The 19,468-nt window shown below is 44.1% G+C and overlaps 1 protein-coding gene across 7 annotated transcripts in view; it reads right to left on the reverse strand.

Moving 5' to 3' along the window:
• Positions 1–19,468, reverse strand: part of PACS2 (phosphofurin acidic cluster sorting protein 2) — a 191,518-nt gene that overhangs the window by 29,951 nt on the left and 142,099 nt on the right. For all 7 annotated transcript variants that reach the window (XM_039483783.1, XM_039483786.1, XM_039483782.1 and 4 more), the window contains 2 exons: positions 12,504–12,546; positions 6,681–6,723 (listed from right to left, as the gene is read on the reverse strand). In XM_039483783.1, the coding sequence (XP_039339717.1) occupies positions 6,681–6,723; positions 12,504–12,546 (86 nt within the window). The remainder of the gene's footprint in view (positions 1–6,680; positions 6,724–12,503; positions 12,547–19,468) is intronic.

Raw genomic sequence — 19,468 nt, forward strand, 5'->3', positions numbered from 1 at the left:
GACTTTCCCACACCAAACTGGTTCCCGACCGACCGGTAGCTGTCTGGATTTGCCATCTTCCAGATTGCAATAGCCACCCGCTTTTCCACCGTCAGGGCAGCTCTCAATCTTGTGTCCTTGCGCCGCAGAGTGGGGCGAGCTCAGCACACAGTCCCATGAAAGTGGCTTTTCTCAACGAAAGTTCTGCAGCCACTGCTCGTCATCCCAGACTTCCATGACGATGTGATCCCACCACTCAGTGCTTGTTTCCGAGCCCAAAGCGGCGTTCAACGGTGCTGAGCATTTCCGTGAATGCCGCAAGCACTGTAGTGTCACACGCGCAGACAAATCCATATTGATATCATCGCCGGACTCCTCACTGTCACTTTGGAGCTGAAGGAATAGCTCGACTGCCAAACGTGTTGTGCTGGTGACACTCATCAGCAGAGTCCTCAGCAGATCGGGCTCCATTTGCCACAGAAATCGCGATTCACAGAGAGTAACAGAAAGACACTCACAATGGCGCCAAACGCTGCCGGAATGAATGCTGGGATGTGAAGCGATGCACCACGGGGCGCTGGCAAACAGGAAGCGGAATGACCCGCACACTTCCTTCCCCTTCCCACAATACTCAGCGCCAAAACGGCGCCAAAACGGGACGAGGTGTTCTGTGGGATAGCTGCCCACAATGCACCTCTCAATACAGCGCTGGAAAGTGCTGCAAGTGTGGCCACACTGCAGCGCTGGTAGCTGTCAGTGTGGCCACACTCCAGCGCTGGCCCTTACACAGCTGCATGAGCAGCGCTGTAACTCCCAGCGCTGCAACTTGTAAGTGTAGCCAAGCCCTTAGTTAAGCCGGTACAAACCCCTGGCTGGACATGTTATTAGGCCATGTCTACACTAGCGAGCTTACACTGGCACAGCTGCATCCATGCTGCTGCCCCACTGTAAGATTGCTGCTCATGTAGCCGCTCTATGCTGGCAGGAGAGAGCTCTCCCATTGACATCATAAAACCACCTCAAGGAGCGGGCAGTAGCAGCTCTCCCACCGACATAGTGTTGTGCACACTTCCACTTATGCCAGCAAAGCTTATGTTGCTCAGGGGTGTGTTTTTTCATACCCCAAGTGACATAACTTTTGCTAGAATACGTGGTAGTGTAGAAATGGCTTTGTTTAAAACTGGTTCTCTCTGTATATTTGTCAGTATGAGCCAGGTTTAACAATCAGCATAACATATCCACAATGCTGCTGGTTTAAAACCATCCCTTTAATAAAACCCACCCTCCCCACAGGTTTAAAGTTTGAATACAATTCTTCAAGCAGTTTGAGTCATGGGTGAGGGGTAAAACAGTCCTTCCCAGCATGACAAACCTTAACCTGCCTTTTTTGAACAGGGTTATTTATATTACAACTGACTATGGTAGAAAAGCTGGCATCAACTGTCACTGATTTGCATGGTTTGGGCAAAAAATCACTCCACATGCTCTATGGTCACTTACTAAGGCTGTGTCTGTACTATGGATGTGCATAAGCACAAGGCCCAATTCAAGGGCGACTGCAGACAGCAGAAATCCCTACAGTAAAGATGGCCTAAGATATTCAGCAGAGCCTACTGAAATCCCGGTATAGTCTCTTTGCCAAGCCTAACACTCTAGGGTGAAGGCTCCAGGACACTTTGCAAATGAGAGGCTAATTGTTTCACTGGCAACCCCACCCCAAAACTCACCCAAAAAGCTTGAATGTCAGAGACAAGAAAATTCCAGCTGTGGAAATCACGGCAGATCCTGGCTGCAATGTTGTCTGGTCATTTTGTTAAGAACATTTTAGAGCTGAGTGTGTTTTCCTGCTATGAAGAAATACGCAATGCAAACTCATGTGCTGCTGGAACCACCACTGAAAAGCTGTCTCTAGCTGACCCCTTTCCCAAGCACCTGCCTGGGGCTGGAACTTTGAAGCTCAAGTAAGGGCTGGTCTCTACACAAACATGCACCAAACTCACTTCTATTTCATACCTGCTATTTCAGAATAAGTCTGTGGGCAAGTCTACACTACAAAATTCAGCCAAATCAGTGCAGCTTCTCTAGACATTAGCATGCCAGCGCTAGAGTCGGGTATCTCATGGCCTTTCAGGGCTACAGATGGGAGTCTGTTCCACCCCAACAGGGCCCAACTCCCATCCAGCTCTACAGAGGGCCCAAAGAGTCTAGTAACACTAGAACAGGGGTTCTCAAACTGGGGGTCGGGACCCCTTAGGGGGTCGCGAGGTTATTACATGGGGGGTTGCGAGCTGTCAACCTCCACCCAAAACCCCGCTTTGCCTCCAGCATTTATAATGGCATTAAATATATTTAAAAGTGTTTTTAATTGATAAGGGGGGGGGGGGTCGCACTCAGAGGCTTGCTGTGTGAAAGAGGTCACCAGTACAAAAGTTTGAGAGCCACTGCACTAGAACTATCATTTTTCACTTGTTCTGACAGATCAGCTTTAGTCTCTCCTGCCCTATAAGCCCTGTGCAGTTGGACTCAGGGGCCAAGATATTTTCCTCCTAAGGAAGTATGACCCAGGCACCCATTGGTGCCAACTGGCAGAGGGTCTGGGGGTGCACAGGGATCCCCAGGGTTAGGTATCTGCATAATAGTTCACTGAAGGGTGATATGTGAGATCTCTACTGAGAGCCAGTAGCCCACTAGTTGCCATAATCATTATGAAATGTGTGTATGGATAATGGTAAAGGAGGTATGCATCTATACTGAAGATTATGCTTTTAAGGTCTTGGAGTTGAGGCAGGTCACCAGGAGGTGCCAGACCTCGGAGATAATTCCTTTCATGCAGGCAGTAACAGGTCTCTCCCACCCGGCTGGACATTTGTGTATTGTGTATTTATGCCACACACTGTTTGAACCAGGTGCCAAGTCAGAGATTGCAAAACCTAGAGGAAAGAACAAACAGCAGGAGGATGTCCTATTGACAAACACAGACATCGGATTGGTCTGGTATATCTTGAAGCACAAAGGGACACTGAATAGTTCACAGAGGAGGCAAACTGACAAACGTGCTTGTCTCGGGAAAGGGGGGATCACAGCCATGCCTGGCTATAAAGCACTGCAAGGATTTGGGGTGAGCAAACTCTGCAAGACACAAGAGTCTCTTGTTCATTAATTCTAGGCTCTAGAAGGCATGTTATGATTTATTGTATATGTAACCCTTTTTTCCAATACTTCTACTTGCATCTCCATCCTTTGTTAAATAAACGTATACTTGCTTTCACTATAACCCTGTCTAAGTGCTGTGTGTGAACCGGGGGTGTGAATGGAGGTGGAACTGATCAATGGGGGGGGGTGCTGTTCCTTTGAGGCAGGAAATCTGTGAATGCTGTGAGTGTCCAATGGAGCACGGGCTGGACACTGCAGGTAGATGCTCAGAGGACGCAGGAGTGTGCTAATTGCTAACCGGCAGAGTGACAGTGGGGCCTCTGAGGCCCAGAGGGCAGGGCTGGTGCTGCCCAGGGTCAGTGGAGTCGGGGAGCTGATCCCTGGCAGGCACAGACACTGCTTCTCATACTAAAGCCACATGGTAGCGAGGTGCCTTACAGCCCTGGGGTACCCAAGGAAGCATCACAAAGTCCTGTGGGAATGGCCAGGGGAAATCTGAGGATCCTCTTGTAGGCCTCCTCCCAGAGTGTCCCAATGGGGACGGTTTGTCCTCTGCAGAAGAAACCAAGCCTGGCAGAGCTAAGGGGATATACGAGAGGACAAAGCCATCCACCTTAAGATAGTGGGCCTCTCTGGAACTCCAGCACCCAGCGCCCTGGCCACAGATGACCCTCCAACCCTGAGATGGGCACAGGGAGCTGCAGAGAATAAGTAGAGGCTGGTGTTGTATTATTTTTGACTAATATTCACATCTTCTCCCCATCCGTTCCCCTCACTCCACCTGCCCTAGCCCTCCTGAACCCACTTCCTTGGGCCTTGCGGAGAAGCCTCCAGAGGGATGGGGTGGGATAGTGCCAGGTACATGGAAGAGTCCTGTGGTGTACGAAGGAGAGCCACATATGTAGGGTTCCCTCCATGCACAGGTCTAGGGCCAATCCAGACCATGGTAACAAGGCATGTGGCTTTACTGGTGGAGGGATACAAAAAACAGTCCCAGTAATTTAGGACACTAAAAGTTTCCTAAGGTAAGTGTGTGTGTCAGGGCAGCGATGTACAGATGATATTGGCAGTTGTTTGTAATGTGACCATCCCAAGCTCATACATGAAGAACCCGACATGCCACCATATACATAGGAAGCTGGCAGCACCACCTATATTAAGGTTGGCCTTAATATAGACCATTATCAGACTGTTTTCAGTTGCTTGTAACTTTGCCAAACTAATTGCTAGGGCTGAAACTTTCCATGCCAGGTGTCCGGGTTTTTGGGGTTTTTTTGGAAAATGTCAGACAAAATGGCTCAACGGTTTCAGAGAATAAGGTTAGGAACAAATGTATGTTTCCCCATGATTGGAAGTTCTAGCAACTTTCTTTGAAGAGCTCTAGTATCCCCATGCTTTGGAAAAGGGACTTAAAAATTAGTAGGGGTTGGCTTTTGTATCAGGGAGGTGTCATTTGCTTTTCCCATGAAAATCTGCCCAAATTTGACCAAGTTAGAACTTTTTGAAAATTGCAGTTTGTTCAAGAATTCTTCTTAGATTTTTCGCATATAAATTCCCTGAACATTCCATCTGCACTGACCATGCTCCAGCTCAAAGGTGACCAAGACTATCCTTGGAACTGCAGCTCTGAACTGTGCCAGGTCTGGGCTCCTGAACTGAGAGCAGATGACCGCTTGCTGAGCCCAGGCAGCATGAAGGAGGAAGCTGCTTGATTTGAGTGCAGAGGGGACCTGGAGTAGATTGAGACAAGGAGCCTGGGGAGGAGGAGATTGCCAAGCGGAGAAAGGAGACTGGGAGCCAGGGAGGGAAACTAGATGGGGGTTGGGCATTGGGAGCAAGACCAAGATAAGATGACCACGGGGAGACTGGGACTAAGAACCAGTGGGCAGGAGAAAGGAGGAGACGACAGATCTGACGAGGAGCCAGTGTACTGGGGGTGAAGTGGTACAGCAGGGCAAAGACTTGAACAAGAAGCTGGAGTGGAGGGGACTGAGATTGGACAAGTACCCCCAAGGAGGGAGACTGGGACTGAGCAGTGCTCACATGCTATTTTTTCCACAAAACCCCGACTTCATTCAGTGCACAGGATGGGCCTGCTCTGGGGATGAATCAGGGCTGTGTAGTGAAGGAGGCTGTTGTCTGTAGCACCTCTACTCCGTTTGTTGCAGAATTTGGAAGGAGTGTAGTGAATGAGGCAGAGGGTTGTAGGAAGAGAAAGGACAGTCTCATGGTTAAGGCAGTCAAATGCTGCCCTAGAGAACTGGATTCTATCCCTGCCACAGAGTACTATGTGATGCTGCACAAGTCACTTAAACCAGACATTCCATAGGTGATCACTAATTGGGTGTTCCTCATTTTCTGGGGCCCAACTTCAAACCATGAGGTCTGATTTGCAGAAGCACTGAGCGCTCACAGCTGCAGATGAAGTCAATGGGAGATGTGCATGCGATGTATAAAGTGCTATATAATGTCAAGTACTCTGAAAAATCCTGTGCATTTCAAATTGGGCATCTAAAATTAGTGGATACTTTAGATGTTAATCTCTGTGCCTCGATTCTCCATCTGTAAATGGGGACAATACCCCCTCACCTCACAGGGGTGTCAAAGATTAATTTATGTTTGTGAAACACTCAGATTCTACTGGTGACGAGCACCATAGAAAAGCCAACTTGAAAATGAGTAATTCTGTCTTCAGTGCAGGGTCTGAATAGTGTGCAATACATAAAGCCTGAGGCCTCATGTTGAACACCCAGGAGTAAAATATTGAATAGCTGTCCATCTTGTGCACTGAATAAGGCAGATCCTGTAGAAAAAATAGTCTTCAATTACATGATCACATACTATCAATGCAGACCCACTAGGGGCTGAATTAAGGTTGCATGGACATCCCTAATTCTGTTTGAGTGCTTGCTTTTGTAACCCTAATAGTGTTCTTTTCATGTAGCTCTTGTGTGTGAGACAATTTTAGCCAATATCCTCCACTCCCATTTCTGCTGGAGGACTGCAATGAGATGGTGACAGCAAAACAGGTTGCTAGAACCTGAGCTACAGTCCTCCAAGTGCATATGTGACTTACAGATTTAATCAGGAAACAAACTCTGAACCTTATTACTATGTATGTAAAATGAACCCATGCACTGAATTCAAGTTTACACTGATGTTGCACTTATTTTTTTAGTGGTTGTCTACACAGAAATGTTTCCAGTTATACCAGCATAAACACCCCATGTGAACACACTTACTCTGGGATAAGAGTGGATTTTTTCTGCTAAATTTAAACCGCTTCCAAAGTGACAAACTAAACCAGAAAAAAGGCTCTTTTATACCAGAATAGTACATCCACATGGGGAGTTTAGCGCTTTAAATTCACACCCTATCTTATACCGGTATAACTTTCTCCCTGTCAACAAGCCCCAACATGCCATGATTGCTAACTCTGACCTTGCGCCACTAAACCCATGCATTCAGGCACTCTCATAATGTAGATATTACAGCTCCAATCTGGAATGCTACAGATAGCAATGAAAAGCAAGCAAAGGTTCTATTACCTGATGTTGCTGAGGACTGTTCCACTATTCCAACCTTTACCACCTGGAATGGAAAACACAATTGAGTTTATATGTATTGGTCGGCTCCATCACTTGGAAAAACTGTGGGCCAGAGGCTCAGTCTCACAAATCCCTTTCCCATCACTCTGGTGATGCAAAAGGGCCAGAAAGGTGGTGCAAATAGGCAGCGGAGTACTCTACTGGGAATAGAAATCCCTGACTGGCATACAACCAGCTATACTAACTTAACAGTCCCCTGTCTCCCTGTAAAGGGGGCATGGAACCTAAGGATGGTTATCAGCCTGTGTAACTTGAATTAACCCTGAGACTGCTCAAACTTATACCAGAGACCATACCGGTCCCCTGCTGCCCCTAGGAACAGGAATGGGAGCAGAAAGACAACAGAAAATCATTTTTGGCTACACCACTTCAAGTACCATCAAAATGCAGCCCACATCTCGGGTGCAACAGAGTTTCTGTTTAACAGTTTACCCCAACACTATGAGATATTCAGGAAGAAAATAATATCTAAATTATAATGGTCTAGCACCAGAATTAATGCAACCAACACCAGTTAATTCTACACTAGACCTCTCATTCTGATGGATAAAGATGACTTGAACACTGAACTAAGAATCAGTGGTTACCTAAGTGCAAGTGAACATGATCTGATTCGCAATTCCACAATCATGTAAGATGGCTGCACTGATTAAAGAATCCTGGTTTAGCGGGGAAGTGAAAGCAGCAATACAAAATAAAGACAAAGAATAACAAATGGGGAAAAGGAAAAGTTAACAGCAATAAATATAAATCAGAAGTTACGAAATGCAATACAAGATCAAGAAAGCTAAACATGTCAATGAAAAAAATCTATGACTAGACTAGTGGGGTTAAGGACAATACGTTTTTTAAATTTATCAGGAATTGATCACTAGGTGAGATGATAAAACTGTCTGATACAGACAAGGCAGAAGACGCATTCAATAACTATTCCTGCTCTGTATTTGGAAAGAAGCCAGGTGATGTATTCATATACAGTGATCAAACACTTTCCAATCAAACATTAAAGGAGGCTGTTAAACAGCATCTTCTAAAGTTAAAAATGTTTAAAGATCAGCAGGACAGTATAACTTGCAACCAACAGTTTTAAAAGATTTGGCCAAGGAACAAAATGAACACTCAATGCTCATTTTAAATAAACTTGGAACTCTAGGGAAGTTCCAGAGGAAGAAAGGTAGTGTCATGCCAATATTTATAATGGGGTCATCTGGGTAACTATAGGCCAATTAGCTTGACATCAATGCTGGGAATCAATAATAGAATGGTTTAATTCTTTACTGATTGCCTTAAGATGGTAGCAGAATTAAATGCCAGTTAAGTTTTATGAAAAAAGGCCTTTTCAAACCAACTTGGTATTGTTTCTTGATGAAGCTAATTTGGTTTGAGAGAGTTGTGTTGACATAACGTTCTTGTACGTCTGTATCTTAGTACCACACAATACTGATTTAACAAATCATAGAAAAATCAAGACAGCACTGCAACACTGTGGTTAAGAGGGCTAAGATGACGCTTGGATGTATAAGCAGGGGAACATAGGTGATGTGTAATTACCTCTGTATATAACATTGGCAAAACCATTACTAGAATATTCTATCTAGTGCTGTTGTCTGACTTCAAAAAGGATATTGCCAAACTAAAGAGTTCAGAAAAGAGCCACAAGAATGATTTTGAAGCCTGGAAAACCTGCTGTACAGTGAAAAATTAAACCACTTCAATCTATTTAGCTTAACAAAAAGAAGATTAAGAGATGACTTGAACATGGTCGAAGTACATAAATAGTACAGGACTCAAAGGGCTGGTCTACCCCAGAAAGTTATTTTGACCTAGTTATGTCACTCGGGGGTATGAAAAATTCACACTCCTGAGAGATGTAGTTATGCTGACCTATCCCACAGTGTAGACAGTGCTAGGTCACAGAAGAATTCTTCTATCAACCTAGTGACCCCCTCTTGTAAGGTGGATTACTTACACCAACAGGAGAACCCATTCTGTTGGCGTAGGTGGGGTCTCCACTGAAGCGAAGCAGTTGTGCCACCGTAGCATTTCAAGTGGAGACCAGCCCTCAGAGGGGTGGATTTACCACAGGAAGGGAAGCACCCTTTCCGTCACTACGGCTGCGATGCTGTAGTGTTTCTAGCGCAGACATACCCTAAGATAGCAAAGGGATAAAACGACACACTTGCTGAAAGTGGAAACTTCATAAATTCATACTGGGAAAAAGCCACAAGTTTTTGTAGGTAAGGGCAAAATCCCTGCAGCCACTTACCAGAGAATGGCGTGGATTCTCCATCAATTCAGGGCATTCAAATCAACATTGGATTTCTAAAAATATGTTCTCTGGTTCACCTGCAAGTTATTGAGCTTGATGCAGGAATTGCAAGGGGAAATTCTGTGGACCATGATCATAATGCCCTGAGGCTAAAGAGTGTGCCAAGGGCTCATAAATAACAAGTGAGAGTGTTTCAACTTGGCAGTTTTATGAATGCAAAATAGAAACTTTTCATCTTTTTTCAAGAGAGAATGTTCTTCACCCATATTCAAAATAGAGAAGCAATGCTAATTTAAAATCAGTCAATGTGAGAACTGCTGAACCAGTATTCTTCAAACTTTATTTGGCAGATTACAATGAGAACTAAACCTAAGAGGAGACCCTTATAAAAACCTGAAAGTTGTATTGTGTGCGGGGTTCATACCACTTCAAGCCTAATATCTTAGCTCCTCTCCCTTTCATTAGGAGAGCTGAAACACTTCACATAAGGACACACACCCAGTAGTAAGCCGTGACAGAAAAATTCATTGATCCCAGAGCTTGCTTGACACAAAGTCATGAGAATACTTGTCAGCTTGGAAAAGTCAGTGTTATTCACCTCACAGCTTCAGGGAGATTAGTACCTTACTTAATAAAGGAGTATATCAACAGCAGAACTGCAAAGGCAGATTTCCTGGGAAGGCTACATCTTAGGACAGAGAAAGACATTAAGGTGAAAGCAAGGTCAACCTGAACCAGAGGTCAGCCTTAGGATAAGACCTGCTAACAGCTCTAAGGCATTCGGGACTTTGACACTTACACCTGGAAGTACTACTGAGCTACACAAAACACACAAAAGCTGACTTAAGATGATCAGGAGGAGGAAGAACAATTCACTCCCCCCCACCCCCACCCCCACCCCCCCATAAAAAGCAAGGGAAGATACTGGAATGCAACAAAAACCACAGAGCAGAGACATCTAGTGGCTGAAGAGAAATCAACAGGTCATCCTCTCAGGTATAAATCCATTTAATATTATAACCTTAGATGTTAGAGGACTGAATAACCTAACCAAGAAAAAAGTAAACCTGAGAAAGGTAAGATTGCTCCATTGCTACGAAACACATCAGCAAGAGAATCAGAGCACCAGAAGGGCAGGCAACACAAAAGTTTCTATTTCTCTCAGCATGCCTACAATGGCAGGGTAAGGGGACTAGTGACTCACTCACTATGAATTTAGCCATAGCACCCAGGAGCCTGGATCAAGGACCAGGACCCCATTGTGCTAGGTGCTGTAAATACAGAACAAAAAGATGGCACCTCCTACCCAAAGGAGCTGATGATCTAAGTGCAAGACCAGAGACAACATCAGTATAGGCAGACAGTGTAGTACAAGTAAACAATGAGACAATATTTGGCAGCATAATAGGCAATGGTTTCTGCACACCAACCACTTAGTGGCTGTCAAGTTCTTTGTGGGCCTCAGGCCCAAGGAGAGTTCTGACGAGGGAGTCGAAGGTGGAGGAGGTGGTAGGGTTTCGGATGTTCACGGGAGAGCTCTTCCCAGGCGTGAGGGGCAGCATGGGAGAAAGTACAAAGGTGCCAATGGGAACATCTAACAAGTGGGCATTGGAGGTTGGTATCACAGGACAATAGAAGAGCACTGACAGCTCGATAGCAAACAAGAGCTGCTAGGCTGGGGATTGACTGCAGGGCCTAGAAAGTGGAGAAGGGAAGCTTGTGTTTGACATGATAGAGAAGGGAGAGCCAGGGCAAGGATAAAAAGAGAGGGGGGTGACATGATTAGTGATGAGCTAGGAAATAACCTTTCCAGCAATATTCTGAATGGGTAACAGCAGGACAAATGCAATCTTGCCAAGGCCAGAGAGAAGGATGTTACAGTAATCAAAACACGAGATGAGAGACTGGACAAGAACTTTAGTTGTGTGGATGGACAGGAGAGGCAAGGCTGGATCTTAGAGATGGTATGCAGAAAGAAATGCAAGATTTAGATATAGGCTGGATGTTGGGCCAGAGTCACCCAGCTCTCAGTCACATGTTTTGAACATTAAAACACTAGTACTGAGAAAATTGGAAGGTTAGCAGATTTCATACAAACTATGCCAAAACCAGCTTGAGTTAAAGGAAAATAGCTCTTTGTCAAATTTGAATTTTTGGATGAAGTTGGAAGTTTGGTTGATAAGGGTACCTGCATTGCGATAATATACTTGGGCCTCTTTAAAGTGTTTGGCCTAGTACCACTCTACAACTAGTCCTGTTAGTTCAACATATTAAATGGATTTTAAAAAAATTCTATATGGGAACTGCCACCCCAATGGGCGTGTTTTCAGTGCGGTCTGTTCTGATAACCAGGCCTACACATTTAACCTAATTGTGAGCTCAACTGTGGAAAATGAATGAAAATTCATGAAGGGTCACAATAACCTGCAACAAGTGCTGGTGGGAAAAGGTGCAAAAGGGGACAGCTAAAAGGAATGCTGATATAACTCCAGGATTGTACCAGGCATAACTTAAACAAGTGTGGGACTGGAAATCAATGGACCAAAACTGGTGTCTTGGAAATTAGGCCTAATGGACGAACAAAATAACAAGGGATGGGCTAATCCACCCTCCACTCCCTTTTAAAGAGCCTTACAAATGCAGCTATATAATTTGTAGGTTTCTTTTTCAAAAAGGACATGATTTCATTTTGAGATTATTGGTAAAAATTCATTTTGAATCAGAGTTAAAGTTACAGTGATGTAATATGCATTCCTTTATATGCAATATTATGCTGGCAGGGTAACATTTGAGGCTGTTAACTATGTACGTCCTGGCTTTAAAGTGATTCAGTTTTGTAATTAAAAGTTTATTTAATAAAGAATTGCTTTTCTGAGCATTAGATTTGCTTTGCATAACACTTCTCATTTTAGAGCATTTATTTACCTATCAGGAATGGTCTAAACTCTAGATAATACTTCGTGCTGCCATGAGTATAGGAGACTGGGACTAGATGACCTCTTGAGATCCCTTCCAGTCCTATGATTCTATTTACCACGCACTAGGTACCACACAATTCTGTGCAGCGACAGGTAAAGTGGTATACAAATGTGTAATATGAAGTGCCAAGAGTTGGCTGCAGAGAGAAAACAGTAAGACTTTTCTCAACTTGAACAGTTTCCAGGTAAATCCTCAGCTCAATTTCAGGAAGGACTTTACTGGTAAATTTCATTTTTTTTTAAGAGGAGATGGGCTGGACATCTCTTGAAGTCTTCAGATCAATAATGGATGCATTTCTGGAAGATTTGCTATAGTCAAAGACAAGCACTGGACTCAGGACAGGGGTAACTACGTGAAAATCTATGGCCTGTGTTATGCCATAGAATGTCAGACTGAATGATCTAATCATCCCTTTTGGGCCTTGGAATCTATGGAGCCAAGTGAGATTGTTAATAATCAACCTTGTTTTATGAAATTCACCAAACTTTAACCTGCACATCAAAGCAAATACTCACCCCAACAAAGGGAATGAACTTCTGGGATGATTCTTCATCAGGGCTAGAAGCAACGAGAAGAGAGTGATTAATAAGGAGTTCTTTCAACGCTAAGACAAAAAATTCACGTTACTGTTTCAATCAAGCATGCAGCAGGAACTGAAAATGTGCAAGCGCCAATTCTATTTCTTCTCTCAGCATCCCTCTGACAATACTCTGAGATCCCACACCAGCTGGGGAGTATTGTATCTCCTCAGGAATCTTCTTAAAATAAAATGGGAAATCCCCCCCCCCACTCCCTCGCTGTTTTTTTAAGAGAGAGAAACATGCTTAATGACATAGCAGTAGCTACGCTCATACACATGACCTCCTACTGCAAAGAAATGAACCCGTGCCACAACATACATCACCAGCAATACAGAGACCTGCAGGTTACTTACTAATAACTGAAGCTCTCGGAACACATTGCCTTCATGAGTCCCACTTTGCAGTCGAGTGGCATACCTTGCAAATCCCAGAATCACTAAAGCAGTTAGCCTACCACGGGTTAACAAGCGATGACACCTTACTTGTGTGGCACCAGACACACACATGCACAAGAACAGGTAACCCCTGCCACAAGGAGCTTACACCCTGAATGAGACAGACTGCACAAACAAAGCCCAGGCCCAGAGTGCTCTTGGAAGATCACTGATATTTAGGAAGTGAACTGGAAATAGTGACTTCAGAAGGGCTGGGAGGAGAGGCAGATGGCTCCCCAAGACAGTGTAAAGGGACACAGATGAGATGTCCCACATACAGTCCCAAGTGCAGCGAAGACATGACTTACACTTTAAAGGAGGTGGCATATCAGCCCTGCCCAGCATTCAGAAACATGGAGGAGGGGAGAGAAGAGATCTGTGGAGCTGTGGTGGTACAGAGGAAGGACAGGGAGCAGGAGGCACACTTGTGAGGCAGGGAGACAAGAGGGAGAAATGATGGGTAGGAGAGGGGGAAGGGAAAGTAACTATGATGCTTGGTGGGAAAAAACCTCTAGGGCAACATGGAGGGACACTACGAGAGGTGCAGAGATGGGGACAGAATGGCAGAGGTCAGGAGAGGGCCAGTGGAGAGGCCTGAAGTGTGTGCGTGCACGTCTCAGGCTGAATCTGAAGTCAAAGACAGCAGATGCGAGAGTTTTAAAATCTCACGATTTTTGAATGCTGGGAGCTTTACAATCTGGCAAGAAAGGCGTTTGCTATAGCCTGGACTACTGCAGAGCGCAGCTCAAACACTCAAGACAGAGTCCATCAAAAGAAACAAGCCGCCCTGTGGTGCTCTCTGCAGCAGATCCTCTGAAAAGGCGTGGAAACATGAAAAATGCTGAAAACTGCACAAGTCGGACTGGCTAGACAGCTTCCTCTCAGCCTTGTGTAAGGGGTGGCATGCAGCTGACGGATGTGCGACTCAGGCACAGCTCCCTCCCTGCTTTAGGGGCAGGGGGTGTTTCACCATAGCCCTTCTTATGGTGCAACTTACCCTTGCACTGGCTCAGCTGGTAGGAGTGTTGGGATGGAACCAAGGCTCTGCTCACTTCTCGACCCAGCCGTTTTCTTCATGCTTCAGCCACACTGAGCAAGAACTAATTATACAGACTCCCATGTCCTTTCTCTAGACTTTCCATCACACCCTTTTAACTCCAGTGCCAGCCCTTGCCATGTAACCTCTAGAAACCTCCCTGAACAAATCCTGCTAGAGTACACAGCAGAGAAACTGGGAAGTGCTATTGATCCACGCCCCCAAGAAATCTCAAATGGAAGTTGTAGAGCAGTTGAGATAAAACAGCAATGGAATCTCAGTCCTTTCCTTCCTCAGCTACAGTAGATAAGAGCTGTCCTCACCTGATAGCCTCACACTGCTGGCCACTCAGTGGAATGATGGAAGTACCAGAGTATCATGCTTCTTAATCTTGTTGCTATTCAAGTTCTCTTTAAGCACTAAAAAAACCCAAACCAAACGCGGTTGCAGCAGAACACTGGTTCAGTTCTGCTGAGGACAAATGCTGAGTTCCAGAGCAGAATCCTTCTAGGGAAAGCTGAGACACTGGTGATGCTAACATAGTAGTTTGCCCATTTTAAATGGCAAGTAGTGGTTCTTTTCTTCACTACTGCTCTTGACAGTTGATTAATGGTTCTTAAAATGACAATTGAACAGATTTCAGTTAGAAGCATTAACCCCAAATCACTTCGTTTGGAAGAATGCACTCTTCTTTCAATATTGTTCTTTTGGGCAGTATAGAAGTTTGCTTATTTTTATGTCTATTAATTATTTTAATAGAGAAACACCAGCAGGATGGATGGACAGACATACGTATAAGTGGCGCTCAGAAACAATGAGTGCCACAGAAAGCCTTAGCAGTTAACAAACTGTTACACTGGAAGACAAGGCAATTAAAAAAAAAAAAAAAAGGATGAAAATGGATTAGGAAAAAGTGGATGAAAGTAAAATTCCCTTCTTGAAGTCCTTGTTAAAATAATTTATTCTATCACGAGAGATGACTGAATGCCCAACCTTGTAATGTACCAGTAATCAGGACTGCTAGGAAGTACTGAAGTACTCACCACAATGCATACCGGATTAGATATCGGAATGAGCAATTCTATGGTGTGATTTTTTTTTTTTAAAGTGGCTTTGAAAACCATGGTCCCAGGCTCCTTCATCTGACACTTCTCTTGTATTTAACTTCTGGTTCTTAAGGTTGGATCAGACTGGCCAGAGCTGGAATTGAGGGCTGCTGGTCTCCCTCCCTTCTCCAAACAATCAGTGGGGAATAAGCCTTACAAGCCAGCCTCTGTCCAAAAGAAAATGACACAAGCCCAACGAAGGCCTAGTCTGCATTAGAAAAGGTTTTGATGAAACAGTAACAATCAAGAAGGGTAACCTAGAACTACAGGTTGTGTTACTCTTCTGGCACGTTCTCTGCTCACTCTTCTACCCAGTGTGCTTTTTTTAATGCATGGGATGACAACTGGGGCCATTCAGTTTGCAAAATGGGAGCAGGAGAGATCACAAACATACTCTACATTTTTAAAGAGGTGGTAAATGACAGACTCCCCAATACAAGTGAGCAGTGCTTTCATGTCCAGAGCCAAGCTGCAACGTAGATTCACGCAAATGAGATCCAGAAGCCCCAAGAGGCAAACCATAGTGGACTTGGAATTACCATGGGTAACACTGACTTCGTTGTCTACTGACAGTGAATGACCTGGCTAGACAACTATTGTGAGTTACCACTGGCAGACAAATTATTCCAACTATGACGACTAAAGCCTACAAAAATTCATAAGTACTGTACAATAGAGTGTTTCCTTCTAGAGAACAGGGTATGTCTAAACCAGAAGGTGCTACAGCAGGACAGCCATGCACAAGTAGTGCTGGTCGTATAGACACTGACTACAGCCCTAGAATGGTTTTTCCGTCACTGAGATCCACCCCCTCACGAGGCAGTAGCTAGGCTGATGGTCTTCTAGTGGGGTTTGGGCGACCTAGCTACATTATAGTGACTGAAATTTTTCACAGCCCTGAGCAGTGTAGCTCCCTCGACCCACATTTCAGGTGTAGTCAGTCGGTATGAGGCCTGGTCATCAGCATTAGGTGAAAGATCACTAATTACATGGTAAGTAAATGACCCTTCCCATTGATACCATTTAATCTCATCTGGACTGCAGCAGTCTTCAGCTATTCCATAACTAAAGCATTTCTCCTCCTCCCACCACCACAGAGAGTACGTCACCCAGAAGAGACAAAATACAGCAAATTATTTTCTCCCTAAACCCCTTCCTCTCCCCCAGTCTCTGTATTTTGGGAAGGTCAGCGGATGCTCCAAAGAAACGGGGCAAAGCTTTCAGACAATATGCAGTCTATCACAGGCAGTACATGCTTCAGTCTTGCCATGACAAACAGAACAAGTGGTGGGGGGGTTGGGTGGGAAGGAGAGCAGAAGTCAATTAAGTTGGGATCAACTGGCAGAAAACAAGTTATAAAGCAGCTCATTACATATGCCTAGGTTCTGGAGACTGGTCTCTCTCTCTGGTTTTGGTGTTCTCAAATCACTAGAGCTTGTTTAACAGAGCAAGTGCCAGGATGCTGGGAAGATTTTTAAAGTGTTTCTAAAAAGCAATTTTCTGTGAGCTTATAGAATAGAGCTGCTGCCTCCAGCACGGACCCTCATAAAGGACGAGTAGCTTCGAAGAAGGTGTTTCCCTCGGCTCAGTAGGGAGATGGAGATCTCTACAAGGCCTTGTGATTGGAACACTGAACAGGTCACTGGACAGCTCAGAACTGGGGCAGAATGCAGTGTCTGTCAGACCACAAATACCAACTAGGATTAGAAAACCAAATGGCTAGAGGGGAGGGATAGCTCAGTGGTTTGAGCACTGGCCTGCTAAACCCAGGGTTGTGAGTTCAATCCTTGAGGGGACCATGTAGGGATCTGGGGCAAAATCTGTACTTGGTCTTGCTAGTGAAGGCAGGGGGCTGGACTCTATGACCTTTCAGGGTCCCTTCCAGCTCTATGAGATAGGGCTATCTCCATATATTATAATGCCTCTTGCTACAGTCTCATTTGCCCTCCCCACCACCTTGTCTTAGATTGAAGAATATGCAAAAGCTAACCTGAATTTATGGAGTCTGCCATTCCAGGAGCTACATTTCTCTTTCAACTTGTTATGGGGAAGGGAACTGCTGGCCTGTAATCTTGAAAGACCCATACAGTTTTACTCCAGATAAAGAGGTTTCAAAACCTGCAGTCTAAGGATATGTCTACACAGGGATAAAAAACCTGCGGCTAGCCCAGATCAGCAGACTTGGGCTGGTGGGATACAAAATTGCTTGGCAGACATCCAGGCTCAGGCTGGAATCTGAGCCCTGGGAGGCTGCAATAGTGGATGGTTCCAGAGCTCAGGCTCAGCAACTTATAGCTCTGCAGCCTGTCAACTGGCCTGGGTCAGTCACAGCTGTGCCACAGAGCTTTTATCCTAGTATAGATGTACACTTAGCAGTACACTTGGTGCCATTGTTGGGAACAAAAAACATTCTTTAAAATTACACTAACAGTGACACTTAAAAACTTGGTTTAGTGTGGATCCTTCATACACTACTGTAAACCCCTTAATAGCTGTTACTGAAGTGTTGCCTAGAAGATAAAAGGCACATGATCAACATAAAAGCCACATTTATAATAACCTTACCTGTACTGACATATTAAAACCAAAATACTTCATAATTCTAAATCACTTTTACATACATGTTACCTATTAACACCATTTGCTTAACTCAGTTTTGAGAGTAGGAACCAGACTGGCTAGCTTCACTTTCACATTCTCATGCCCTCAAGTGACACTGGCCAAAAACTCTTTATTTTCTGGATAACATTTCTATTCTTAAATTTATTTCCTGTGATACCTGCATTTTGGCTCCCCAAACAATTGGCTCTGTGGTCCTTGGAACAGTGCATTCTGCCACCAGAAGCAGAAGTTTGAAAAGGAACAAACAGAATTTAATTTGAAGCACAAGTTAAGCATCCCAGACCTGCAGGAGCTGTTAAACAAGGCATAAAAAGACCAGCCCAGGAAAAGTATAGAAGGTATGCAATGGGGAAAGGAACCTAAAGAAGGATACCTTATGGTAAAATCAAAATGAAAGCTCTTTTTCCTTTTCAGAAAGCAACCAAAAGAAAAAATGAACATGTTATTATACTTATGATAGAAAGCAACACATTGCTTTAGATAGTGCTAACAGAGTCCTACTTGTATGTTACTTTAAGAAATAATTCCCTCAAGTCACTGCCATCAGTAAGCACCGTTTCTGAAGGAAACCAGAGCTAGGAGATAATTTCCCATCACTCCATGCGATAAATTGCTTCTCTAACCTCTCTAATTTCCTATGTGGTACTTGTCTGAAAGCAGAAGTTGTTTGAACAGACCCATAAATACATTCTAGAAACTCTAACGACCTCACATTTTAGCCAGGAAGTAAAGATACCAGGGAGTGAGGGCCTGTGGCAATGGTTGAGAAGCCGAATAAAATTCTTCATGATTTCACTTCAAAGTAGCCCCAGACAGACCAAGCAATCTCTGCATGGCTTCAGGCACAGTTCAACAAGAGGACCTGAAAGGTGTGATGCCAAGCCTCTCTTTAAAAAGGGAAAAGATGGAGTCAGGTAACTATGATCTATTACAGGCTCACGTTAACTGACGGAATCTAACATAAAAGATAGCTTGATGAAATGCGGTGGACAGACATGGGTGTAAATAGAAATAACTTTAAAGAACTCTGAATAGCTGATCTCAGATGGAATTATCCTCTGAGTAAGGAGGTCAGACAGGCTGTTGACAAGGGAAACACATGTGCTGTCTAGCTAGATGTCAGAATGTTTTCAACAAAGTACCACTTGCAAACTTGATTCTTAGATCAACCAATCTGGGCATGGCAGAAAGTCAAAGTGGGTAAACTGGTTAAATGGGCATGCTCATTATAAACAGGAACTAGAAAGAAAGAGAAGTCAAGGGGAAACCAAACAAGAATACAACAGTTAAAGCATGCAGGAAAGACAAAGGCAGCAATATGAAAACAAGTTAATGTTGTAGTAAAAAGATTTAGAATTTTTCCCTGCTATTTGTGGAGAGAATGCAATTTCATTCATAAATCAGGAGTGAGACAATCAATCATGATGCTACAGTGGTTAAGCAACCAAATGGCTAAAGTATTATTAGGTTAATATTACAGAAAAAAGTTTGGCCAGGAAGTAAGGGAGACATTAAAATATAGCTAATGAGAAAAGCAGGTTAGAGTTTTCAAATATTTACTAATCAGCAGAGATATCTAATTGTGGGGGCTATGGGAGTGAACTAAGGATTTCATTGAACCACTTCAGTTACTTCCTGAAAGAAATGGGGAGCAATTTAGCTTCTACTCCTATAAAAATTGAATGCAAAGGAACTACATCA

The sequence above is a fragment of the Mauremys reevesii genome, linkage group 8, assembly GCF_016161935.1.
Source record: "Mauremys reevesii isolate NIE-2019 linkage group 8, ASM1616193v1, whole genome shotgun sequence".
NCBI classification, from domain to species: domain Eukaryota; kingdom Metazoa; phylum Chordata; order Testudines; family Geoemydidae; genus Mauremys; species Mauremys reevesii.